We start from the raw sequence: 27925 nt of genomic DNA on the forward strand, positions 1-27925 counted from the left end.
GAGATAAAACAAAATAAAGATAAAAATAAAAATAAAAACTTATATCTTGTAGGAGCTTTAGTATGTTTCATGTGAGAAAAAAAGGAACAACGGATAAGATTATTCATGAGGTGCTTGACTTTGAAATTTTCTCAATCAGTCAAAAGTAATATTCGTGAAAGTGATTTCATGCATAAGAATACAAAGTGCATTTAGCAATTACAACCCTCTTTAGAAGCTCCTCGAGTTGCTTGGGGAGGTGGCCACTTCCACCCCAAATTGGGCAGTTTGGTCAACATCCATTCAGTGGCTGTCAGAGATAGGCTCTTATCATTTATAGAGTAATTGGGTCAATGAACGTCAAGTAGATACATTAGATTAGATTGTGTAATCCGAAATGCAAATGGTACTAACTCGTGGGTTTGGATCAAACAGCTTTGCCCACTGGTGGAATTAATAAAGCAGAGGCTCCAAAGCGACTATGGGTCATAGGCCTTTTTAGATGCATGATTTGAAAGAGAGAGGGAGGGAATCTACTAATCATTTCTCCTTTAGAACTATAAAAATTCCGCCACATCTACTTCTTGGGATCTTTCATGGCTGATGTGTACCTGCAGTGTCTCTGATTTTTGGCTCTATTTTATTTAATTTAATTTTTAAAATTTGCCCCACACTGGGCATCTGAAATCTTTGATATTCCACTCATTAAGAAGGAAAACCACACTTTCAAAAGAAAGTGGGGTGGTCACCCACCATCAACTTGGCCTTTCAGAGCTAAAAATAAAAAACTAGTGCTTCAGGTTTCAGCTTCAGCTGGTCAAAGAACATTAAAAAGAATTTCCTGATATTTTCCATGGTGGAGCCCGTTTTGGTCATGATAGACACCCTCTTTCAACACAACCACCATTAATATTAAGAATCATCCATAAAAATGAAAAGAAACTCCAAAGCTCGAAGAGAACTACCGATACACCAGAGAGAGAGAGACAGAGAGAAGACAGAGAGAAAGAGAGAGCAAAGTTCACCTTGATTAGAGAGATGGCCTCCTTCCCAGACGGTGTTTTAATGATGAATTTTGGGTTTAACGGCAAGCGCCGAAGTAATCATCTAAACATTGAATATAACAAGTGAACTTTTGATCCACTCATAAAAGCAACCTACAGGAAATAGTGTCCCAGCCTTGTGATTAAAAAGCCTTGTCTTTTACGTAACTGCCACCAAGCCCCTAAAGAAACATGGCAGTGATCGATGGACATCCAACATCGAGAGAGAGAGAGAGAGAGAGATAGAGCTCCCACTCAAACCTTCAAGCAAGAGGATTTTCAAAAAGTCGTTATCTGACAATCATGCAAAACAAATAGTGAAATTGCTTTAGAAGCAAAGGTGCTGGATCAACAGTAAAAAGGCACGTTGGGTTGAAATACAATTGAGTTTAGCTATATTTCCAACTTTGTACAGAGGAAAAGAGGGAGATCTTGAAGAACAGATAACATGGTCGTACAATTGTAGGCACTAGGTGGAGAGGAAAGGATGGTTGGGTTACAATTCTTTGCACCTAAAAGTAAAAACTACGAGCTATTTTGTCCAACTCATATTATATGATAACTTTTTTTAAAAAAATGACAACTTGTATGTTAGATTGTTTAGATTGATGTTGTACCACAATGGTGGCTACAGAAACACTGGTACCAATGTATTTGGTTCTATTTCAACTCTTGATCCACATATATTTTACCATCCAGGAGCAGTACTGAAATATGGTACACCACTGAGTGAAGACTCAAACCATGCACCAAAGATTCTAAGCATTTCTCACCTTTAAGGTGATTCTGTATGAAAATCACAACATATGCAAGAATCAATCTGTGTGATTCACTAAATTGTTCTCCTCTACAGATTTTAGAATCAGACCATGCATTAAAATTTATCACTCTCGGATACAAATGTAGCCTCTCAATGCCCATTGATATCAGTGCAAATGCACATCGCTTACAGTTGATTCACAGCAAACATATTGAACATATAATCAGGGAGCCAGTCGCTCGATATTCCACACACGCTGTCCATCAACCTCCCTAGGAGAGTACAGCAACCTATCAAGAAGATAGAAGAATAATAACAATGAGAATCATAGTTATAATAGAAGTTTCCAAAGAATCTTTGAGACACATTCCAAAATATGTCAACGCAAATTTCTTAAATAAGTTGTGCTTGAACTTCCACAACATGAGTTCCCAATATTCAAAATAAAACAAACAAGCAGTAAACTATGTTCATCAATAAATTCCTTCATTACTTGTAAAAAGAAAAAAAAACGTAGGATATCAAACAGATGCAGAGTTCAATACAGGTAGCCTCAATCCAAAGTTTTAAGGTTCAAACCCTGCATCCATCAAGCAGACATCATACTGACTTTGGCCCAAACCAGCTTCATTCATTCATCACAGGCCAATCACTGAAATTGCAGCAAGAATAAAAGAATAAAAGCCACCTTTCATAAATGGGATGAAAACCACCTGTCATGCAAGCGGGACTGCTGCCCTTGCCAAAACTCAAACAGCTCAGGTTGAAGCCTGTATCCACCCCAGTGTTTAGGTTTTGGAATCATACTTCTGCAGAACAAAACAAGAAGATTTGTAGTTACTAGATAAAAATGGCACTAATAGACCACAGTCAAGGGTCAATCATCTGAAGGATTTAGATCAGATGTCATTAGCAGAATATGTGCATAAGCCAAATTGTCAAGAATGAAAAATTTGATATTCAAACAACTTTCCATTCTTCAGCTGCTCCCTGCCCCACCTCCTTTTCTCAACACACACAAGTACAAAGAGAAAAGAAAACTTACCCGTCAGAAAATTTTTCCTCTAGTTCCTTATATTGTTGGCGTAGAACATGCCTTCCAAGCACTACAGTACTCTGAAGAAAGCAAGAAACTGGTATCAAACGTTCGAGCACAGATGTTCAATATACTTGGAGGAAAAAGAAATTTCACAGTCAAATAATTCCAGAAGAAAATGGCAGAATAGGAAAATATCATCATTCTTAAACAATCTGAAGTTTCTCAAATGACCCCTCCACCTCCAAGTTTGATTACTCTGAAACTCTTACAAATGACCTCCTTAACCGACTGACCTACCCACCATCCCTTTTTTACTTTCTGCACATTATTATTACTTTTTCAAAATTTAGTTTGAGTCTTACTCATTTTAAGACTCCCACTTTTACCAGAACACCTTGAAGCAATAATAACAAGCATCTCTCATACCATTTTAATAACTCTAAATTTCAATTGACTTAAAAGGGAAAATGAAGAAACATGTTAATATAACAAAGAGTCACAACAGAAGGATAATGATACTAAAATTTGCGGACATCCTCTATTGCTCATAAAAGGCGTTCTCAAATGTTTCTTGATTAAAAAAAGAAAAAAACCGTTGTTGTATACAGTTTAAGTGTTTCTGAAATTATTACACCATATGTGCATCAGTCTCTTTTTTTTTGATAAGTAAACGATAGTATTAATAAGAATAGGCATAGCCCAAGTACACAAGGAGGTATACAAGAGATAACACCTATCTAGTTCGCTAAGTAGGACAAAAGGAAATCATGTACATTTAGGCCATTGAAATCTATGGCAATGGCCCATTGAAACAAAGTACTGAAAAAAAGCAGACTCAGCTCCCCTAGTGTGCGCTCCTTCTCTTCGAAGGTCCTCTCGTTACGCTCTCGCCATAAGCACCACATAATGCAGATAGGGACCATCTTCCAAATATCTTTGATTTGTGAAGTACCTCCCGGCATCACCCAACTCGCCAAAAGCCCAACCACTGAAGCCGGCATCACCCAACTTAACCCTACACGACTGAAAATTTCGCACCACAGAGACCTGGCTGTCTCACAGTGTAATAAGAGATGGTCCACTGTCTCACCGGCTTTCTTACACATACAACACCAATCTAAAATGATTATCCTTCGCTTCCTCAAGTTATCAGTGGTCAAAATTTTACCCAGGGCTGCTGTCCATGTGAAAAACAGTGCTTTAGGAGGCGCCTTGTTCCTCCACAGTCTTTTCCATGGGAATTGAGGATTCGGTGAAGCTGTAAGGGCCTTATAAAATGAGCGAACTGAAAAAATACCCTTGCCCGCTGGTATCCACCACAATTTGTCGACTTGCAGTCCATTCGGTTTCTTGGAGTATAGCAAACGAAAAAAGGCCTCAAAATTGTCTATTTCCCAATCTTGCGCTGCTCTAGTAAAGGTCACATTCCATTGAACTTGATCTCCTGAGAGTGTCATGAGATCCACCACCGCTGCTTCTTGGTCACTTGCCACTCGAAAAGCTAAAGGAAAAGAATCCTTTAGTGCCACCTCCCCACACCAAACATCCTTCCAAAATTTTATACGCGTTCCTTCCCCCACCACCAAACTAGTACAGTTAGCAAAAGCCCTCCATCCTCGTCTTATATGCCTCCAAATCCCCACACCGATCGGCCCATTGCCCTCTCTAGTACACCAACCTCCCCAAGACCGACCATATTTACAATCAACTACTAGTTTCCAAAGAGCGTCCGGTTCCACATTGTATCTCCATAACCATTTTCCCAAGAGAGCTTGATTAAACAACCTCAAGTTCTTTATCCCTAGTCCACCTGAATGAATTGGTCTACACACCTTGTCCCAACCGACTAGATGGAACTTAAATTCTTCCCCCATCCCACTCCATAGAAAGTCTCGGTATAGTTTTTCAAGCCGCGCCGCCACACCTGCTGGGATAGGAAATAGAGATAAAAAATAAGTTGGTAAGTTAGAAAGAGTGCTTTTGATAAGGGTCACTCTCCCTCCTTTTGACAAATATAATCTTTTCCATCCTGCCAATCTTCGTTCTATCTTCTCAATAACTGTGTCCCAAATCGTTAAGGCTCTTGAAGCAGCCCCCAACGGTAAGCCCAGATAAGTCATTGGGAAAGAAGCCACTTTGCACCCAAGTATGCCCGCCAACTGCCGAGTATTACTTAAACTACCAACCGGTACCATCTCTGACTTATCAAAGTTCACTCTCAGCCCTGATACTGCCTCAAAGCACAGAAGGAGCGCCTTCAGAGAACTAAGTTGGTCCTGCTCTGTCTTCATAGTAGCTCAAACCACATGCTTCATGTTTATGGTAAGCTGGTATTCAATAAATTATAAAGAGGTGAAATAAACCTGCTTGCTAACTATTGCTCCAACCTGGCTTCCTCGAGGACGACTATGAAAGTACTGCTCAGATTCCTCATCAGAAACTTTCTGCACAGAGCCTTCAACCCTCACCTAGAAATCAAAGTTGATTTTTAAATTTGGTCTTCATCCAGGAAACATGATGATGCATTATGTCTTCATAGTAGCTCAATTACCCTTTTATGGAAATTTCAGATAGGTAAATATTTAGTAGCATGGCCCCCATACAGATCAGATATAATGTTTCAAAATGCCAAAGATTTAATCCCCATAAGCATTCGTTATGTAAATTTCAAACATTATCTAATTGCAAAGGTGCAGATTTCATGATTCATAAACATTGAGACCTGGATGTATGGTGTGGCGAGGCAGTTTCCTCACAAATGCCTCAGATGCTGAGACACAAATTCCTGCGATTAAACCTTAGGTTTGTAGTTTTTGTTGTGTGTGACCAGGCGTTGGCATCATGCTACAGTTATTTGTCACTAATCACATTAAGTGAGATGATTTTTAATTATTTTAATTGAGTTTCATTACCCTCTTCAGGTGTACATAAATGTAGATTAATCGTGAGGAACATCTGCATGCAGTCTAATATAGTTAATCATGCACTGCTGCACTGTGGTTCAAAAAGATGTCACTAGCACCGCTTAAAAGCTTCTTAACATTTCTTTCAATTCTCTCTCTCTCAACAAGTATGTTACTATGATACAAATCCTCCACCCACCATCTAAGGTTAATGAACCACCAATCCACCACATTTAGAGCACTAACACCCCATTGGATTCGGAAAATGTTTCATCTCATCGTTACAACTTCTCTAAATGCTTTAGAGTTCAATGGTCTCAGCTTCCATGATTTCCTTGTATCTTTTTCTAGCTCTTAAAGCGGTGTATTCACATGTATACTCCTAGGCTTACGCCTTCTTTACATTAATAAATTTTAATATTACTTACAAAAAAAAAAAAACTTCTCCAAATTCCCACACAAAATATAATAAATAATTCAACATTTTCAAATCCCAAAATAATAATAATAATATTAAAAAAATAATATTTTAACAATATTTTATTCAATTTTCATTTTTCATCTAAAACATATAATCTCATTTCTGAATCCAAACTAGCCAAATTGAACCAATACCCACTATTTCAGGCTCATAACAACAAGAGTAGAGCCACGTGGAGAACAGGAAAGCGATCACTGTCCCATGCTCTACTATGGTGTTGCACCGAAGACCTTATTCTAACAACTGAGAGGTCAAGTTACCTGTCGATTAAGACCATCCCAATAGAAAAGCAGTGATGCATGGAAATTATCAGATAATTCGCTGGCCTTTCGACTTTCATAATTTGTGTACCTGCATTTAATAACAGCAGTAATATAAGAAAAACAAGATTTCACAGGAAACCATTGCCAGACGTATGCAGTGCCACAGCAGTAGCAGATTAACACAGACCAGACAAAACCGTCCTTATCAAATCCTTTTAGCAGTACCATTCGTGATGACCTGCAGTAGAAAGACAAAGTATAGTCCATTATAAAAGGTAGACAAAGCTCCACATATGAACTAAAAATTAAAATGAACGTTTAAAACAATAAAATTGTGCATGCCACTTGCTGATAGTCATCAAATCCTCATATCCATTTCTTTGGAAAAATCCAAGAACACTGACGATGTGTGGATGTGTGTGGGTATGTGTGGGCAGCAGCTGCACCAAATTATCAATAAACGAACTACTTTAGATTTTTCTTCAATAAATCAGTTCAGAAGCTAATTCCTTCAACTCAAAGGCCTAAAAACAAATCTCAAAGTGAAAATATTAACTGGCTGTCACACATATGAGCATAACTGGGCCACCCCTATTATCTTCAGAATGAAATATTCTGATGATGAAAAAATGGTGGAATGGTGAAAGATGATGCTAACTTGACCTACACGCATGTTATACAATATATATTACTGATATATGAGCAAGTGTGTTGAATTTGAATGGCAAGGAGCATCAAATATGACACATTTTACAACTTTGAAGTATTGAAATTTAGGTTCCCATGTGAATCAATTTCCAACAGGTGAGAAGGTGCTTGGGAAAATTATAAACACATTTGATAGCGATGAAACAAGCCAAATAGCAAAAGAAGCAAATATTACGGTTTTCCTTGCTTCCCAACAGTTGACAAAGCCATTGCATTTGGTTCTCTCAAGCCAGCAGCCACTGCATCATCAAACCATTTGCGAAACTGCAAGATAATGAACAGCTTATTTTTTATGTGACCAATGAGTTTTACAATTGATTGGGACAAAATCATCGCGAAAATGTTTGTTCTCATGTATAATCAAGTAATCATTTGGCTCAAAACCACCAAGATTAAGAAAATATATCAATACCTTACGATCAGCAATACTGCTTTTCTTGAACTATTACCTGATCAATAGGATCAGCCTCCACCTGTTCCTCGAGGAGTTCTGGAGAAATATAGTTCTCTCTGAGTGCTGATATATCAATTTTTAGAGGCTTTCCAATCCTGACGCACATTGAATTTCCAGGATATGCTGGAAGACGAAGATTATATTTGTCTACAATAGATGGTGGGACAAATCTACCACCTAGAAAGTGGTGTGGACCACAAAACTTCTTTGCACACAACTTTGGAGCAGTCAAAGAAACCTAGAAAGATACCAATTTTGCATTACAAAGTTTATTCAATATATGCGTGCAATTTACTAAAAACATTTTCACATACAATAGCACAAGTGAGTTTTCCATAAGAAACATACCAACAAATCAGGCTTAATGCCTTTGCCACCTATGTCTCCCTCTTCGACATGCCACCCAGATGGAATGTCTACAGAGACAATAGCAGGGGATTTTTGGCGTGCTTGATCATAATGTCGTAAAGAAACCAGTCTTTGGATGAGATCATCAAAAGGCGGCCTGGGCGTACCTAAAGGATTAAAAGCTACTTGTGTTCAATAATTTAAAACACTAGATGTGGAGCTTCCAAAAATGCAAAACAGCAATCGTCAGCCTGTAATCATTCGCAAAATGGAGCCTAAACTACAAAAGAAGCAATGTAACAGAAACGTGTTGAGGGCTTTTATGTAGATGAGCTATTAACTTCTCGAAGAAATAGGAGCAAGTTGAATTTATTACGATTTTCTTGTCCTAAATAACATCCATACTACAAATACGAGCCATAAAAGCTCAAATGCCTAGTACCTATAAACATTACACATAAAAGTCAGAAAACACCAAAACAGAAACGGAGAAATTACCATGGAATGAGAACCCAAACATTGCGTCTACTAGAATGTCAAAGTCCTTTGACAAGTCTGAAGGCAGATCTTCCACTGATAAGAAAGGGATTGACAGTGATTCGATCTAACAAATTACTAACATCAAATAAGATAACTTTCTGGCAAACCCACACCAAAAATTCTAAGATAGAAAAATAACGGAACTATCTGTACCTGCGTAACCAAACCAGAATAAAGAGGCTTCGGAGTACGCTTTGGATAGCAAACAACCGGTTTGTAACCAAAGTGATGCAGATGACGAGCAGCCACGAGACCATCACCACCATTGTTCCCAGGACCGCAAATAGCGAGAACACGATTGTATTCACCTGCTTTGTAAACCTGTCCAAAACGATTCGCATTTGGGTTTTTACAGAAAGAAAAGCCTCATACAAAACCTGGAGGCAGGTTCCTAAAACCTTACCTCTGCTATGGAAGTGGCCACGCTCAAACCAGCCAATTCCTAATTGCACAAACCAAAATAATTCTCAGCAAAGAACGGATATAAAGTCGAAGGCTTCAACACGAAACGAAAACATAAAATGACAGAAGAAGAAAAATTGGATAACAAATCGGTGATTAGAGAATGACCATGAGCTGATCGACGCTAAACCCGAGAGGACCCATGAGGAGCTCATCTATCTCGGCGGCTTCTCGCTGCCCCAAGTACGATATAGAGTCCGGATTTTGAATCACTCTGTCTCCCATTCTTCCACTTACCTTGGAACAGAAGGAACGAATTGCAAGACTCGAACTTGGAAGGGGAAAACCCTGAGCAGAGAGTCGGGTTAACTTGTTGGCAGTTGAATTGGCAGTTAGATATGAGGGAAGTACTAGAGAGGGAGAAAGAGAGAGAGATGGGCTGAAGGGGGAGAGTTTGGAGAGAAGACTATGGGGAGAGCCAGAAGGATTGCGAAGGTTAGAAAGGTTAAAAATGGGAGGGACTAAAGAGTGGTGAGCGATAGATAGGCATGTCATTATTCGGCTTTTGCGACCCAAATTCCACATTCTTCTTTCCTTCGTAGCTTATTATGCTTTCCTTCGTGAGGTCGAATAATGTCTCCCTCCAGCCTCCTCTACTGTCTAAATAACGATAGGTGGTTTTTTTTTGTTTTTGTTTTTTTTTTCTCGGCAAACAAACTATTTTATAGTTAAATTATGTGGTTACAATGACCCAAAATTCAGTCAGGTGGTAGTTTTTAACAATCTTCTCAAAACAAATAAAAGTAGAACTAAAAAAAAAACAACAACAAAGCAGGTTTCGACATTTTACTTAAGAAGATGAATAATTATACTTTTATCTTTTTCATTTTCACACCATATGTTATATATATTTTTATTTTTATTTTTATAATAACTATGTGATGCATAGATGATAAGTATAATAATTTAATTAGTTTAACAAAAATAAAATAAAATAAAATAATAATTTAAAATATATGAAATATGTAGTATGGAATATCGAGAAGCATCCATCTTTATTTAGTTTTTGGCTGATCTGGTTCCTTGTACTAAATCATGAGCTTCAACTTTCTATACATATTGAACAAACAATGTCCGCTTAGAGTTTGCATTGCCCGAAAATCTCTTGCCGATAGTAATAAATGTGGTTGAGTTCACACGATGCACTCTATCTATTTTCTAAAATTGGACTTTTTTCCTTTCAAAAAAAAAAATTGGACTTTTTAATTCGAATTAAACAATCGAAGCCATTCGAAGGTGTTTATTTTGGAAACATAAATAAACTTGATGAGAAAAATAAAAATAAAAAGAATTGATCATTAATAAGAGATCGAGTAATCCTACATACAGTTACTTTAAAAACAAATACAAATAGAGTCTATCATTAAAAAATTAATTTTTTTTATGTAAATTCTATATTTATTCACTTTTTTAAAAATGATTGCACGACACTTATACACTTACGACTATAACTATCATTTCTATAAAAAACCACCTAGTTTTAGTTTTAAATTACAATTATCCAAATGTTGATTAGGAATTTCAACTATCGTCTGTTATTTTCCCAGTTAATAGAGTTGCTGTCTTGGATCGTAATCATTGAGAAACATGTATTCCTTGGGGTCTTTACACAGTGGATACGAACTCTACAACCCATTTAAAACTTGGTCTTTTCTCTTCTTCTCTCTCTTTCGATTGTCATCCCTTAACCTCCATTGCAAATGCAAGGTTCGCTGTTGATCTGAAAAAAATAGAAAACACGTTGTCTTGGCTGTTGAAAAGGCACCACCGTGGGTCCGTAAGTTGTAAGAATGATGTTAATAGAGACTGATTAATAGAGCTGATGATACAGAGATATATGCATATTAACAAAACATCAGCGAGATGTTATAGCTATGATTTCACACACATGAACCTTTGTATCAATATTTTCTAACAATCTAGCGCACTTTGTAATGTTATTACCTAAAAAAAAAAGGGAAAAAAATTGAAATTTTGGGGGCCTTTTCCCTGTATACCATGAATCAATTATTTGAAGGTAAAACATGTATATGAATCAGAATTAGCCCCGAAGACATTAGAGAGCGTGTAGATTTTCTTATGCCGGCAAAGCCTCCTCGAATAAGCATATAATATATTCACGACTCTTCTTCATCCTCGGACAACATCTTTTGAATCCTCTCGAGGACAGTCTCCACGGTCTGCGCAGCCTTTTCATCTGGATTATAAAAAGAGAAGTGTTTTAGATCGCGCACACATTGCGCCAGCCTGCAGCATTGTGGGAAAGAGACAGCAAGCAGAGAGATTTAAAGCAAATTACCGAGTCTGGGTATTGTATGGCCCTTGGGATGATGAATCACTACAGGGTCTACACAGCATTCCAACAGTTCCATTCCATATTGCTTCAAGTAATCTGTCTCTCCTGCAACAACGTACTTAATTTCAGCGTCTCCGCAAGCGCGATCGTTATTGGGTACGCTCGTCCAAGAATGTCCCGGGTGAAGCATGGATAATAGATAACCCAAAAATAAAAAATAAATAAAAAGTGGTTGTAAATCGGTGGAAGTCAAAGCCTAAAACGATGTTTCCACCCACATCTATGTTCGGGATTATCAACATGCATGCTCACCTAAGTCTAACATCTTATATCATCTCGTATATCATCAGTGTTATACGCAGCACGACAGTGGTCATTGTTTGCTCTCCTATGTTATTTTTATTATTTTAAAGAGATCATATGGAGTTTACACATCTCTAATATCTACCATTATTATATGTATATATATATATTATATACACATGTTATATAGGCGGTGGGTGGGTAGAATAAGCATGAAGCAAAGTACCTAGAAAGTGGAGGGAGGGGCACTGAATAGGAGACGCATATGCTTTGTCAGACATGGATGGCGATCTAAACTTGGCTCCCCCGATAATTATGAGAAACTTTATTTTAGCAACCTTAGTCAGCGCTACGCCCTGCAATAAAAAAGTCAAAACCCACAGCCCACCTACCAAGTCAGATCTCGATTTCCATGGGTCAATGCTCAAAGGACAACATACAAACTTCCTATGAACCGCCGCTTTCCACGTACCTGCGCTTGCAGCCCTGGCAGCGCAGCCGACAGTATCGCCCCCTATAAAAAATAATGGTTGCTTCATAAGACTTTAAACGATTGAAAAAGACCTCTTATCTGTTGAATATGAAACAAATGAATTCAGATCTTCTTTTTGTTTTTAATTTGAAGAGATGAGATATGATGCAAATTGGAGAGGATCTCTGTTGGAACGGAATTCTAAGACGATAAGAATAGGAATTAAAGTTTGTTGCATTTTTATTGAGAGAGAATTTCAGTTGGGACTTTCGTACCTGAGAAAAACCGAGGAGACCATCAAATGGTCCCTGCTTAATCATCAAATCTTCGATATACGCAAGACACTCGTCGAAGTTCGTGTACTCCGTAAATTCCTGTGAGAAAGAAGTACAAGACACTTTGTTCAGGAATCATGATAGTTGCTTCTCCGACCCGGATTCGGACTACCTTACAATCAAATTTTACTAGAAAAAACAGATTAAATCAGAGAAAAAGTGGTAAAGAAAGACAGACCTTATTGAATTGGAACCACTCGTAATAAGGAGGATCGAAAATTCCTTCGACTTCGGATTTGCCTTGGGACGGGAAAGGAGCGTCGGCGAATACGAGGTCGATCTTTCGGAGCACGGAATCGGGCCACTTGTTCAGCTGTTTCTTGATAATCTCTCCGCTCGTTCTGAATCCATGGAGGCACAGAAACCTGGGCTTCCTCACCGTCTCGGTGTAGCTTCCCATCTTAATATTTCTCGATCGTTTGTTTCTCTTCTCTGACTTACCTTAAAATCAGGACAACGTTTTCTTCGTATCGGCTGGTTTGAGGGAGGGTGGTGGTAAATGTCTGGCTGTTCGGCTGAATTTAAAGCCCGACACGGCGACAAGAAGGAGCTTTGGGAGAGCTCCCATAAAAAGGGGAGCTTCGAAACGGCCGCCTTGAAAATTAAGGGGCTCGTGACGGTGGCCTACACGCAGGCTACATGGAATATTATTCAAAGTTGGCATCTACTTTCTCCCATGTTCACTCACGACAACGTTTAAATTTATCAAAAATTTCATAAAAATTGAAATTTATAAATTAATATAAATATAAATAACTTAAATTTTAAGATAAAATATTAAATATTATTATTATTTTAAAAATTAATAAAAATTGAAATTATTTATTATATTTAATATAAAAATTTAAAAAAATTATAATAATAAGATGATAATTTCTAATACCAAACCGAATCTTAATATATTAGAGCATCCCAATCGGTACCGCAAAGGGTACTTTTTTCTATAATTTGATGAAAATATCAAGAATTTTATTAAAATCACCTCTACATCCGAATTCTCATTTTAGAGGAAGTGTTTGTGGAATGTACAGTGATTCTCCATATTTGGAGAATCACTGTACATCTCTAAATTATTTTTTATCAATATTTTATTCTAATTATTTACATTTTCTATCATATTTATCTACTTCCAATCATCTACATTTTCTATCATACTCATATTTATTATAGTTTTAAATAATAATTTTAAAAATATTATCATACCCACAAAAAATAATTTAAATTTTTGTTTAAAATATTCACTAGAGTAATAGTTCAAAACATAAAAAATATATATATATATATATATATTTAGTTAAGTTTGTAAATAAAAGTAAAAGAAAAAAGTAATAAAAAAATAAAAAAAAAAAATATTATTTTAATAAAATAGAGAAATAATAAAAAATGAGATATAGGAGATTTTTAAAAGATAAGTAAAATTTAGAACAAAATTTTAAAGAATATCATTTTTAACTAAATTATATAGACTTTGATGAAGAATCCAATACAAATGGTCTTCCAGTACATTTCAGTTTATAATTTTATTTTATTAGTTATAATTAGTTATAATTATAAATTAAGCCTTTCACTTAATTTAATATTATAAAATATAATTAAAAAAAAAAAGATTAGGAGAGAGAAGTTCGCATTTCTCCAGAATCTCTACGCCCAGATAGCCACCAAGGGAGCGAAGTATTGCCCTCAGCCTCCGTACACGATCTTTTGGAAAAGGATAGGATTATTATTATTTTACTATCTATTTATTATTTATTTTATATTTAATTTTTTTATTTAATAGTTAAAGAAGTAATTATTAATAAAATTATATATTTTTAAAATTTTTCTTAATAATTAAAAATATTAAAAAGATACTTAAAAATAATAATAAAAAAATTACTAATATCTTATAAATAGTAAATAGGTAGGACTACCCGTTCTTTTATTGCCCAAACTTAACTTTCCCAGAAAATGTAGAATATTGCTAACAAACCATTGCTCAGTTGATTGCGAATTGAGTGACCTGTACCGTGGTGTTATTACGTTGATTTTGATATTATTTATTTTAATTTCAGAAAAATTTAAGATGTATCTAAGTTTTATTTAACAATCATTATTCAACTTTATTACTAAAATTCCTTGAAATCATTATAAAATTCAATTTCGCGTGATAAAAAGTAGTGAACAACTTGATATTTTATTCCTAGAGTAATTATTAAATCAGAAGCCATAAGTTCAAACTAGATAAAATACTATAAATGAAAAAAAAAAGTTTATTTCATCATAAAAATATTTTGCAAAAGTAAAATTATTTTTGTATGTTGGATTATAAAATTATTTTTTTAAAATAGATTTAATGTATCATATGAAATTATGTCAATTTATAATTTTAAGTAAATTTTAAATATTATTAGAATATAAATTTTTAATAGATTTTTATTTCAAAATTTGAAAAAGTAATATTATTTTTTATTTTTTGTTCGAAAGTTTTGTAATAATTAGTATGGGTGTAAGACTGACCGGACTGATAGTCTTATTGGTCGATCTTGAAATGTGGTTTTTTTAGATTTGACCGAATCGAGACTGATTGAATGTATATATATATAATATGGTAATTGTATAAGTTAATTATATAATTTTTATCCAATGAATTACTATTGATCATATATACAATAAAATTATTTAATATTCATTAACCATATATAAAATGTTAAAGAAATCATTTGATATTAATTTTACAAATTTAATTATTTTTTATTAATTTTTCTGTTAAAAAAAAAGAAAAAATAGGAAAAAAATGTTCATAAATCGAATTGGACTGATAGTTAACATTTCGGTCCGACAAAAATGATGGATCGAAATTTTCAGTCCATGACCTCCCTGGACTGAACCGATTACACGCCTAAGGATTAAATGAACAATTTTGAAATGAAAAATGAAAAAATATTTATATTTGAATGATGTTTAAGAAAAAAAAATTAGAAGAGATTTTGAAATTAAATTAAATGATCAAGCCATATTTACCAAACAACCCTTAATCCTACCGATGGGGAAGTCGTTGCCGTTGGGTAGGGAAGGGATCCCCAACCCATAGACGCATAGGATTTTGAGTCGAGTTACTGTGCTATCCGGCTCTTGCTACTGGCCTGCCGTGTCATGTCATCCAAACCTCTTTTTTCTTTTCACATTTTTTTAATATACTTAAATATTTTTAAAAATAAATAAAATACATTCATATACTCACAATCACTTATTTAATCATTAAATAAAAAAATATATTATAACAGTACAAGTTGGAAGGTAGACTAGCTTTTTCCCAAGATTTTTTTGAATACTGTACAATATTTAGGTTAAATGAAAATTTTAAATTTAAAAATTAAATATTAAAAAATTAAATTATTTATTATATTTTATATAAAAAATTAAAATAACTTTTAATTTAAAATAAAAATTTTCAACTGCCTAACCGAACGTTAGTGTACGCTGTTCATGTCCAAGTGCAAAGCAATCACGTCACGCGTTGATATTAACGAAGTCGCGTTCTCTACCTTCTACAGGGTATAGACACCTCGAAGTTGTTGACTTTTTCCGACGCGTCGATTCAAAAGCATAAAAATCACGTTTCTATACAAAACTTATATTGATTTAAATATTTTAAAATATAGATATATTATATTTATAACATATCATTAAGAATTCGATATTATATAAATAATTTTGATGATATAATTGAGTAATGCTATATGGATAGGATATTTGAGTTTCACAATTTTAATTAAGGGATAAAATCAAAAAGGAACTCACACTTTTATTAGGAGATAGACTCGTACTTGTAACATGAGATAGATTCACACTTTTAAAATGAAAAGGTTTCACAATATAAATTAGACTCTATCACTTTAAAGAAATAATCTCTATAAATAGTTTATGGGAGATAACAAATAGGAGACTTAAACTTGATTTACTTCATCTTCTACATACATTTATTCTCATATTATTATTTTGACTTTGGTATCGAAGTGTCTCCAAGGCAATTAATACATCTCCTTTGTTCGTTGCAAGTCATCCATATGGTTGGTGGTATGAAATACGTCCTTAACATTAATATAATAGTGAAGTATGCAAGAGTTATATAGTCATTTTGAAAAAAAGTGAGGCTCATTATTAAAAGAAAATTTATTTTATATAAATTTTGTATTTATTATTATTATTATTTAAATGATTACGTGACGCTTATATTTGATGATATTTTTAGATATTTTGTAATGAAATCTCTTACAAATACGAATGGATTAATAAAGATTTTGAGATATAATCGTTTTTTAGATTTGAAAAGGTGGAGGCATCCATTGAAAAATATTCGATGATTTTTTTAGATTTTTTGTGAGGGAATCTCTTACAAATACGAATGGATTAATAAAGATTTTGAGATATAATCTTTTTTATATTTGAAAAGGTGGTGGCATCCATTGAAAAATATTCGAGGAAACGCTTTCGTAAGTCTTAATTCATTTTCTGAAAATTATTTTGATTTTGATTTAGTACGAAAAAGACAACATATTATGATTAAATGTAAAAAGAATTATTTTATATTTTATGACTTTTAGATTCGATTTGGCAAGTGAAAATTTTGATATCAGAATTTTGACTTTTAAAATAAAATATTAAAATCTTATTATTATTGTTTTAAAATTTAAAAAAATTAAGAAAAATTTAAATTATTTATTATATTTTATAAAGAAATTTGGTAAAATTTTAATGATAAGATAAAAATTTTAAATTTAAAATAAGAATTTTTAATGACTAAACCGAACCTTAATTGCATTTGTTAATATGATAATATTTTGAATAATTTTATATATATCTAAGGGAAATGCTTATCCTATTCCTACAGTTGCATCCCTATGTAGGAGTAGTACCACCCTATATTTAAATAGACAACCACATGAATGAATCTCATTGATATAGCAAAACCTAAACTGATAATAATAATTTTTTTTTTTTTTAAAAGAAAAAACTGAGAATTCTATATTTAGTTAGGGGCTGAAATTGTATGGACTCTTGTGTGAAACTAAAGTCCTTGCGGGCTGAGTCGGCTGACCCAACCGATCCGAGTAGTCCAAGTCCGCAACCACAAGATTTGAAACGGGTGTCGTCAAATGAAAACCAACGGTGGATTACTCTTCCGACAACATCACCATTCCTCGAGCATTTCCGTAAGGTAAATTTCCAAGTCGCCCAAATCGCGTAACGTTAGCAGCGAGGCCCGCCCTCCATTATCAAAGCTTCTCCTGAATTCTTGGCGTTATTCGGTTGAATTTGACCCCCGCGATTCCATACTGCCGTCCTCTCTTCGTTTTTGGATTTCCATTTTTCGCTTCTACCTCTTCTTCTTCTTGTTCTCCTTCCATGGCGTCCAATACTGGCGGTTCTTTTCACGGCGGTGCTGCCCCTTACCGATCAAGGTGCTTTTATTTCCACTTGGTGCTTATCTACTTTCGAAATTTTGGGTCCGGTTATTTCGCAAGAGCGGAAAGTCATGTTGCAGGGTTTTCATCCTCTTTTATTTTTTTTTTCAATTGGATGATTATTGTTAACGATGACTATGTTTGTAAAAGTGCTATGTATTTTTGGGTTTGCAGAGAGGGCCTTAGCACGAGACCGGTGGCTAGTTCTGATGAAATTCAGTTGCGGATCGATCCGATGCACGCAGATTTCGACGACGAGATCACGGGTCTCCGTAGCCAAGTCAGAAAATTAAGACATGTGTGACCCTCCATTTTCAAACTTCTTAACTGTTTTTATATGCTTTTTCTGAATCATTTACGAAATTGGGTGCATAAAAGACATTGATTGAGATTGTGAAAGGAAACAAATAGTTACAACATAAATAAAAGGGTTAATAATGTTTATTAGGGGACAAGTTGGATATCTATGCGTATGTCCGAATTTTACAAGTTGTATCTGCTCTTTGTAATTGCTTGTTCCCAAGTATATTGCCACCACCAAGAGGTCCTGTTTTGTTGTGGTCCTCTAAGTGCCATGCGCACTACTATGAGGAATGAAATTTTCATTGAGAGGTACAAAGAGCACTAATTATGAACATACGCATCTTTTTAGCATTTTCACTGCACCACCTAAAAGTAAATGATGAACTCAATTCAGTTTTGTGGTTAGTTCCACGTTAGCAAGTATTTGAGGGTTTGAAATGCTTCTCTCGTGGTAGCTTCATTCTGTAGGTTGAACTCATTAACAATTATAAATATGCATATTTTTTTAAAGTGTTGTTACAGATTTCTTAGATTATGGTAATGTTGCATTAATGAGATTCTCTTTTTCTGATCTAAAAGCCCCAAAATTCTTCAATACTTCCTATGTTGGAAAACCTATCTTCTTGAATGGTAAGTCTCCATACGTTATTCATTCCATTCTTTCTCGATCAATGTTAATTTCTGACTCATCTAAATGTGGTTTTGACCACCTACCTTCTCGAATTGTGTTTGTTCAGAGATTCAACCTTAAATTGGTGTTGTGTCTAATCAGCCTGTTAGAATGAAGTATGGGATTTGTTGCCATAACTCATTATACTTCTCATTGCATGTTTTTCCTCCAATATTGTTTTGTTTGCTTGCAATTTATTGTTAGTATATACAGTTTTTTTTTTTATTAACCTCAGCAATCTGATTGTTCAGTTTTTAGATTTTATGTTGTGCCCTCGGTGTCTCTTAATTTCTAGTGTTGTGGTGCAGGTTGCTGAGGAAATAGGGACAGAAGCAAGATTTCAGCAAGATTTTCTCAATCAGCTGGTACACCATTAAATTCAAATTCCTTTTCACACAACACTTCCTTATGATTTGTGGTCAGCTCTTAGTTGTTTCTGTGAGGATATATACTGAGTTCTGTTCGGGAACTATTACTTTAATTAGTTAGTTTTTGAATTGAATGAGGCTATTAGATAATATTCTTAATATCAGCAAATCAGGATGCAAAACTGTTTAAAATAAGTGCAGGCATCTATTATCTAAGGTTTGTAACTTTGTAGACAATTGATTGGAAGAAGAAATTTAACAGTAATTATTATGATTACCAACAAGTGTGTTTTGCTATTGCGACTGTACAAAATAATCAAACTGATGAGAATTGTGTGCTATTTTACCATGTGTATTTACTCTCTATCTTCAAGAAAAACAAAAATTTTTTTGGATTAACTTGTTTCTGATACATCTTTGGAATTGCATGTTTGCTTTTGCGATTAAGTGGATGAGCATTTTGCATTCATTTTCTTCCGGACAGAAAAAAGTTAGAAAAGTGTTTCAAGTCATTCCTTAATCTTGTTTATTGCAGCAATTGACAGTAATCAAAGCGCAAGCAGGGGTCAAGAACAATCTGAGGAGACTGAACAAAAGCATCATCCAGAATGGCGGAAATCATATTGTTCATGTCGTTGTTTTTGCTCTAATTTGCTTCTTCGTGGTTTACCTATGGTCCAAGATGTCCAGAAAATGAGGATCAGCCGTCCTGCTGCGGAATTGCCCCATCAAAGAATTTTGACATGATCTTGGGACTTGAAAGGCGTGACATCTTTTAGTTGTTTTATAGAAAGCTAATTTTAGATGTAAAAAAAGGAGGGTTATATTGGTTCTTATTGAATTTGATGATAGTATGCCGTGTGCCTGGTTTTTTGAGACATGGTCTTCGTATAAAAGAAATCGTTCACTTATCCATTTGTAAGCGTTTCAGTTGTGCAATGGCAGCTGATAACAAATTATGTTTTACTGGTAAAACTTACTCTATTTTTTCTCGGTTGTGTCTAATGCTGAAAAACTATTTTTATCATTCTTTCAATCGTCTCTTGGTGTGGTATTGAATTATTGGTAGATAAGAAAACATAGCAAATAGTTCTCCTTTAGGATATTCTGGTTAGTTTTGAAGCCTTTCCACTAGTTAGTTGGCAATTACGCCTTTCAAGATTACGGTTCCAAGCCCAAATTGAGAAGGCAATAGGATCATGCAACACCAATTCAGAACTCACTGAATAACGCGGTGATAGTTTCCAAATATGCTAATGATGTATCGAATGTTTTTCGCATAGAAGGAATTGCTTGATCTCTAAATCAAAAGAAACCAATGTCACAAGTGAGTACTCTTCAAGTCTGTAAGAAGGGAAATGACAACTAGCAAAGACAAGCGCTTGATTTCAGTGGTGCAATCTTGGTGGCTTCATCCAATTTGCTTAGTCTGACTTGTTTGAGTACGGTTCTTGTCCACTCTGCAAAGAAGGTTTCGTTGTGACCAACTCGGCCATTTTTGTAGAAGTCAAAGCAGCTCGGACCTTGTTGGGGAAATGGGCATTGCTTTTCGCCTATTGGTTCCCACCAGGCACCCTGGTGTTTCATCCCAGATAGATCTGTCATCCAGTGATGTGCATACTGGCCTATGCCTGCGTGTTCCAACCATCCTTTGGGGAAAAATTCCATTATGCTGCTACTTCTATCCATGAAGAGCATATTTGTTAGCTGAGCTCCATGAGGCGATGCAACGATGTCGGTGTAACTCATAACTCTCACCTGAATAAAACATCAGTTTTTGTCATTTCTCAGAAGTCTGTTTGGTACTTGCACCAATTGCCATCTAGCTTTTGTTTATATCATTACTTCAGGTCTCTCTATGTATTGATATTATTTTGCTTAATAAGAGGATTATCACTCAAGTAGTTTCGCTATTGACATCATGATTTGTTTCTTTCTAAGTCGATCATTAGCTGAAAAGGCAGAAAACGAAACATGTAAGAGCCTACAAAAAACAGAAGACAAAACTGGGCCCAGAAGCTTAGATCTTCCGACTGAGCTACCTTCAGCAAGCATCCCTCCACCCTCGCACACTCCCTTGCAAATATGTCGATCACCGCAGTTGCATTCTTGAATGATCTCGAACCTCTCCTCATTAGGAAAGTTACCCTTATGATTGGCTCCCCTTTTTCATTGACTTCTCTTTCCCTACCAACCTGGTTTATGCTGCAAAAACCCCTTGCTTTACATCTCAATAAATCGAAACCCTGAAGCCTCTTCTCCTTCCCCATGCTCCCCAAATTATGCCTCATCACCACCGCCCTCTCGAAACAGTAAGGTCCATAATGAAACAACACCCATCTTGTTGGTCTCAAGCAGCCATTTTTTGATGGACCAACCAACAAATGGAGCCACAGTGCACACCCCATGCCATAAATTTTCATAGCAAGTGTCTGACACAAAGGTCAAGCCCTTCATGAACACTGCGGATTCCGGAAGACTTTCTGGCCATGCCAGGCCGTACGAATTTTCGGAGCCATCGGCAGAGTTGCCCGTTAATACACAGAAGCCTTCCCTTGGATGTTTGTGAAGGGAAGTATAGGTGCTCTGCTTCGTTTTTCTCGTAGGTATCATTCAAGGAGCTCATAAACCACGCGTTCCCTGTCATAGCTGTTTCAGCAAATCTGAGGTCTTTCAAGGGAAGGAAAGTAACCGAGTCTCGGAGCTTTGAGGCAAGAGTGTTCGTTATATTGGAGGGATTCCGAACTTGGTTGGTACCAAGTACCATTCCTCTCCATTTCTCGAAGAAAACCCAAGAAGCAGCAGAGGGCGAAGAAGAAGACTTGAAAGGGGAGGTTTCTGTGCGGAAAAGGACGAGAACAAAAAGCAGTAGAAAGACGCCTATAATGAGCTTGGTTGAGTAGACTGAACTCTTCCTTTTGATTAGGCTTTGCGCCTTCTTTCCCCATTCATCAGTTAGCTCAAGGTGAGTGACGAAAGAGTTGCAATCTCGAAATTGGGATTCCAAAAGAATTAAACAAAAGTAGTTGCTCTTTATCTGGTTCTTATTTTGGTGGGGAGTGAGATACATTTTCGAGTTTGCGACTTCGCATTAAGGGGTGGGTTCGACTCGCAATTGATATCGCTAGCATAAATTTATTGTTCCACGTACCTGGCATAGACAATGATAAAGTTAAAAACAAATATGATAAAACAAATAGGAATGGTACGTACAGTCGTAAAATTATAAATACTATGTAATTATTTTGAAAAAAAATAAAATTTACAATTAAAAAATTAATTTTTTTCAAAAAGATTCAACCACGACTGCAAATATCATTTCTTAAGAAAATATCGAATTCTCTACTTTGATCAATGGTTCTTATGAAGGCCAACGTTGGGAGAGAACGTTGTTTAGAGGTGTGTTGGGATCCACCATTAACGGTGGTTCACTTCCAATATATCCAGCATTAAACAAACGCAAGTGGGGGAGCAAGACACGGAGATATAGAAGCGTTGAAATTCCAAATTTCAAGAGTCACTCAGTATAACAAAAAGTAAATAATGTTGCGACACGATCGATCAGAACTTAATCTATAAGTTTTTCTTTATTTTATTTTATTTTTATTATTATTATATATATATATTTTTACAAGAGTCCGATAATTATAAAGCACTTATGAGTGGGTCTTTATTACTGTAAAAGTCTAATAAACACTGGGAATACATATATAAACTTATTGTAAGCCGCCCATTGCACAATATTATGCGCTAATCAATTTTGAGATTGATGAATTTTTTACATTTTCTAATAAATTATCTTGTCGAATAATGAAATTTGAATAATGAAATGCGATGAAATAAAATAATAATAAATGAAAGTTAAAAATTGAACCAAATATTATTAAAATATTATTTTTTAATATTATTATTATTTTGAGATTTAAAAAAATCAAATTATTTATTATATATTTTATGAAAATTTAAAAAAATTATAATAATAAGATGAAATAACTGAGATAAATTGAAAGTATTTGTGTATCCAAACCTAGCCTAAATCATATCCAAAAGCGCAACTTAAAAAATAGGCTGTTTAAAGCGTGAATCGAAACTTATTGATAATTGTGGACACAGTATTGAAAACATGTGATAATTTGTGGGTGAAAAATGTAACTTCCCACCATCAACCACCTTGAGGACATATTTAGTGCAAGAAGTACACCCATATTTTTTTTTTTCAAGGAGATAACTACTACAATTTTTAACAAAGCGGGGAATACAAACTACTGTATTTTGCCCACTCCGCGAGAACAAATCAAATAATTGAACACGACTTATCTATTTTACATACCCTGTACATTGAGTGTGTCAGTTCGTATATTAGAAACATTATTAAGTCAAATTAGAAAACAAAGAAGAATTGCTATGAATCTCAAACTAGTATGGATGAGGATCAACACCAAAGTTGTGATTTTGACCTGGTTACCTCAACTTCTATCATCTTTGACACCAAGTCATGTTAATTTGAAATCCCCACGACAAAAACATCGGAGATGGTGATATCAGTGGTGTCACTGTCTCGGCAGCATCAAAATGCTTTGCAAAGATTGTTAGCCTTAATGTTAGATGAAATCTGCTGCTCAATCGGGCCTGTAGAACTACACAGTCTAGTCCTCTTTGGTCCGGAAATCCTAACATGTGAGATTGCGGTGGCAAGGGCATCAACCAAACCAAAATCATCCTGATCCTCTGATCTGCAACTTTCAAATGATGAGGGAGAACTTGAACCCTCACAAAGAGAGCCACTACATATCCTATTTCCTTCTGACTTCAATCCAGGTGTCATTAATCCAGGTGCAACGACACGTTGCTGGCTAGATGCTCCTATATGGTTCTTTGATCTCAATTTAAGGGGTAGAGTCTTGGGCGTTGTCGCTGTGTAGAACAATAACCATGGATGCCCTGAAGCAACGCCAATTTGAATCTCAGTAAATAGAAAATTAATTTCAAAAGAATCATGACACATCCAGAAGTTGGCCATCATTCAGTCCAAAAACAGACTAGGTATTACAAATTATTTAGAAACCCATAACCAAGACCTGCTCAAGTATGTTAAAATGTTAACACTAAAAAGCAAACAAAAGAATATGGGCCAAGGCAAGCAGATCTATAACATGACCTTTGGTGATGGACTGACCAGCAATGCACATCAAAGAAGGAAACAAAAAAAGCATTTGGAGAAACTTTGTTTTACAACATTTTGCAACATAGCCAATATGTTGCAGATTATTTCCGCATACAAGGTAAAAGGGAACAGATAAATAGAGCAGTTAGCATAGACCAAATTCAAAAGTTTCCTATGATTAATGTCTAAAAAACAGTGCATCACAAACTTACTTAATACTTCATCTGCATTTATCCTCACTGAAACATCTCTTGTCAACATTCTACCAATTAGATCCCGTGCAGGTTTTGATATTGACTCCCATACCCCACTGTGGAAATCAAGGTTGTCATTCTTAATTGCTTCAAAAATCACTTCTTTGGAATGTCCACGAAACGGAAGATCACCAACCAATAGAGCATGGAGGAGGACACCAGCACTCCAAATATCGACCTTCTCAGAGTACTTTCCAAAAAGAACTTCTGGGGCAACATAAGCTGGACTTCCAGCTAATCCAGTCAAGCTCTGGCCTGCATTATTGTAATGGTCTCAATTTCATCAGCAAAGCTGACAAAGCTTTCATAGATATCCAAGCAATGTATATGAGAGGCAATTTTAATTCCAAGAAAACCAAGGAAACCTACGAATTGCTTGTGGTCACGTTTACACAAAAAAAAAATAATAATAACTACCCACAGGAGGATAGAACACAGCACCATCAATATAAGTGGTACTTAAAAAGGATTGTATAAACATATGCTTATTTTTGTAGAATATTGTTATCTTATACAAACCAATATATAACCAGGCACATCACAGAAAAAGAATCAAACCACTCTTTTTAGAATCTCAAATTAATGCCATCTGTTTTTTTTTTTTTTTGAACGTTTTTTCTTGCTTTAGTTACACAAACAGGACACAAATGATCGAAGCCACACAAAATCCTAATACTTCATTTATTCAAACAATAAGTGAAAAGTAAAAAATGGGGATAACCTTCCCTTCCTTGATTAGTATTTTATGACTTATCTATTATCGTAAACTCCTTCGCCCCACCCTCAACCTCTGTGTTTTCGTGTGCTTGGGATATCAGTTGCTGATATGGACGCATTTAGAAATTTTTTATTTGGTTAAGTAGCATAAATTTCTTATATAGGTGTCTAGCATTTAGAAAGATACTATCATTCAAACTATACGCCTGAGTTGCTACAAAGTACATAATCAGGTGAAGAATTTCTATTTTGATAAGTAAAAATCATTTCATTACAAACACTAAAATAAGGAATAAATTTACATATTCAGGTGAAGAAATTAACTAAAAGGGAACAAAATAAACAGTTCTTCAGAGCAGGTATTCAAAACTTACCGTTATAAATTCTTGTGGCCAGGCCAAAATCAGCAAGCTTTATCTTTCCTAAAGTTGTTAGAAGAATATTCTCAGGTTTTACATCTCTATGCACAACTCCCATATCATGACAATATTTGATAACCAACATCACTTCCTTGAAAATATTGGCTGCATGGTGCTCCAAATACCGAACCTCTTGGGCCATCTGATTGATCAAACATCCCCCGGAGCACAGCTCCATCACAAGATGAAAACAGTCAGACTCCTCGTACACAGCCTGCAATGTCACAACCCCAGGATGACCAGACAAGTGCTGCATTATCTCTACCTCCCTATGAACTGTTTCCTCACCCTTTCGCAAAGTCTTGCATGCATATTCTACTCCACTAAACCTAGATTGACACAAACAAACAGACCCAAACTTGCCTTGCCCGATTGTTGCACCCAAAACATAATCGTCCTCAATCTTATTCTTCCGGCCCATTTGAGTGGCAACATCTATACACCCTATCTTCCTCTTCAGACCTCTCCCTGATCGGACCAAAGAAGAAGTCCCACATGGTGGAGCAGTGGCAATACCTGCGAGCCTGCTTTTACAAGAAACAATGGATTCAATATCACCATCTTCTTTGCACCTCTTGTTCAACCTCGTAAAATCTTCTAGCGAAAAATGAGAGGTAAAATTCGATGGTTGTGAATCATGTCTTGATGTTAAAGTGGCAGGTAAGTTTGAGCTCGCATCAGTTTCGCTACCTTTCCTCTTCTTCCTCATTAAGTCGGAGTAACTGACACAATTATCTAAAACAATCCCCTTACTACATTGAAGTTCCAAAAATCAACAAAAAATCTATTTTTGTTGAACAAATACACCCTACTTTTCTTCTTCTTTCTTGTTCTGATGAGCAGATTATGGGTCCTTTCCCTGACCCAAAAAAGAAAAAAGAAAAAAATACGATAAGCGAAATCGAGTCTTAGATAATCATACCCTTTGTTTCAGAAAATGCTGAAGAAAAAGATCATAGGAACGAAAATTATATCTCCATACATCATCCAAAATTTCCATAGAAGAAAACTCAAAACACAGTGATAGGTTCTCTAGAAAATGGAAATTAAAAGAACTCGCTTTTATTTTGTTCGAATTGCACTTTTATTTGCGTTGAATTACACAATATAGTTTCTTGGCATTTATTGCGCTTTCACGGTAAACAACAGAACGTATATTAAAAAACACGCCGATTTACGATAGCTTTCCGACGAATCTGCGAATATTTGGCAAAGAAATCAAGGGTGACCAAAGTATCAGGGAAAAGAACAAACCTTGGCCCAGAGCCAATGCTCCTTGTGACTTTGAGAAACCAGAATCATGGATAGGATCCACGAGATCTAAAAGATACAGAAACCTCTGATTTATAGAGGTAATCGGAAAAGAAAAAGGCAAATCCGAAGCGGTGAAGAAAGAAACCCTAGACACATCCGACGGTGGTACAGAGGGAGTGAGGAGGGGTCTTTATTGGGGTTTGGCGCTTTCGCTGGCTATTTAGTATTTACGTAACCCACGTGTCCTTTATTAAACGCTGCTCAATATTTTTTTATTATTTTATAATTTTTTTAAATAAGAATTATATTTTCATAAAATTAAAAATTATTTATTATATTTAATTTATAAATTTATTATTTAATATCTGAGAGAATGGTGAAAAAAATATGAAAAATAAAATATATAAAAAAAATATGTAAATGTGAATAGAAATAAATTTTTTAAATAAATTTTTTCTAAGCCGAAACGCCGACGATTGGGTGCGGTAAGTTGGTAAGAACAAGAGCCGGGATCTGCCGTTGGGGGAAACCCACGCAAAGCTACTAACGCCTGTAGTTTTATGACAAGTGGGTGACAGGTTGCCGAAGATGGTTTTCGATAAGAAAAAGAAAAAATCTACACAACTTCTTCTTATTCACATAATTTTTACACACTATACTTTTTTTAATTATTATTTTTATTAAATATTTAATATATGAATAATAAATAGAAGAATTGAATTAATTTAAGAATAATAAACTAAAAAAATATTAAAAAAGATTAAAAATTAAAAAAAAAATGATGTGTAAAAATTAAGAAGTTGTATAGCATTGCTCAAAGGAACACTATTTTATAAAAAAATCTTTATTTTATTTTATGCATTGCATAAAGTATTATGCGTATATAATTACCAATTTTCCTTTCAGTAATAGACGATGTTAGGATGTTTATTAAACGTGCCCATCA

General features: G+C 35.1%; 5 protein-coding genes across 8 annotated transcripts; 1 reads left to right on the plus strand and 4 right to left on the minus strand.

Moving 5' to 3' along the window:
- Positions 1-1752: 1752 nt before the first annotated feature.
- On the minus strand, positions 1753-9725 carry LOC122316566 (pyridoxine/pyridoxamine 5'-phosphate oxidase 1, chloroplastic). 4 transcript variants are annotated; one of them, XM_043133188.1, is made up of 13 exons: positions 9089-9722; positions 8922-8960; positions 8672-8839; positions 8477-8582; positions 7979-8160; positions 7626-7868; positions 7352-7440; positions 6656-6706; positions 6466-6556; positions 5185-5289; positions 2828-2898; positions 2471-2591; positions 1753-2072 (listed from the first exon to the last, which is right to left on the minus strand). In XM_043133188.1, the coding sequence occupies exons 1-12, from the start codon at positions 9503-9505 to the stop codon at positions 2474-2476; spliced, it is 1680 nt and encodes a 559-aa protein (XP_042989122.1). In that variant the 5' UTR covers positions 9506-9722; the 3' UTR covers positions 1753-2072; positions 2471-2473. The 4 variants fall into 4 exon arrangements, with proteins under 4 accessions (XP_042989122.1, XP_042989120.1, XP_042989121.1 ...); XM_043133186.1 differs by having other exon boundaries at positions 2496-2591; positions 9089-9716; XM_043133187.1 differs by having other exon boundaries at positions 2496-2591; positions 7979-8145; positions 9089-9713.
- A 1099-nt stretch (positions 9726-10824) lies between these two features.
- On the minus strand, positions 10825-13025 carry LOC122316567 (esterase AGAP003155-like). The gene is made up of 6 exons (XM_043133190.1): positions 12565-13025; positions 12327-12425; positions 12052-12093; positions 11806-11935; positions 11280-11381; positions 10825-11177 (listed from the first exon to the last, which is right to left on the minus strand). The coding sequence occupies exons 1-6, from the start codon at positions 12784-12786 to the stop codon at positions 11098-11100; spliced, it is 675 nt and encodes a 224-aa protein (XP_042989124.1). The 5' UTR covers positions 12787-13025; the 3' UTR covers positions 10825-11097.
- Positions 13026-17480: 4455 nt separating this feature from the next.
- On the plus strand, positions 17481-20163 carry LOC122316875 (bet1-like protein At4g14600). Its single transcript, XM_043133704.1, has 4 exons — positions 17481-17827; positions 18005-18128; positions 19112-19168; positions 19707-20163. The coding sequence occupies exons 1-4, from the start codon at positions 17772-17774 to the stop codon at positions 19866-19868; spliced, it is 399 nt and encodes a 132-aa protein (XP_042989638.1). The 5' UTR covers positions 17481-17771; the 3' UTR covers positions 19869-20163.
- A 284-nt stretch (positions 20164-20447) lies between these two features.
- LOC122316874 lies at positions 20448-22318 on the minus strand. Its single transcript, XM_043133703.1, has 2 exons — positions 21214-22318; positions 20448-20929 (listed from the first exon to the last, which is right to left on the minus strand). Exons 1-2 carry the CDS (start codon positions 21592-21594, stop codon positions 20537-20539), a joined length of 774 nt encoding a protein of 257 aa, XP_042989637.1. The 5' UTR covers positions 21595-22318; the 3' UTR covers positions 20448-20536.
- Positions 22319-23353: 1035 nt separating this feature from the next.
- On the minus strand, positions 23354-27186 carry LOC122316912 (serine/threonine-protein kinase PEPKR2). Its single transcript, XM_043133757.1, has 4 exons — positions 26980-27186; positions 25681-26584; positions 24548-24844; positions 23354-24112 (listed from the first exon to the last, which is right to left on the minus strand). Exons 2-4 carry the CDS (start codon positions 26432-26434, stop codon positions 23739-23741), a joined length of 1425 nt encoding a protein of 474 aa, XP_042989691.1. The 5' UTR covers positions 26435-26584; positions 26980-27186; the 3' UTR covers positions 23354-23738.
- Positions 27187-27925: the final 739 nt, after the last annotated feature.

Source organism: Carya illinoinensis, chromosome 7, assembly GCF_018687715.1.
Source record: "Carya illinoinensis cultivar Pawnee chromosome 7, C.illinoinensisPawnee_v1, whole genome shotgun sequence".
Classification (NCBI taxonomy): Eukaryota; Viridiplantae; Streptophyta; class Magnoliopsida; order Fagales; family Juglandaceae; genus Carya; species Carya illinoinensis.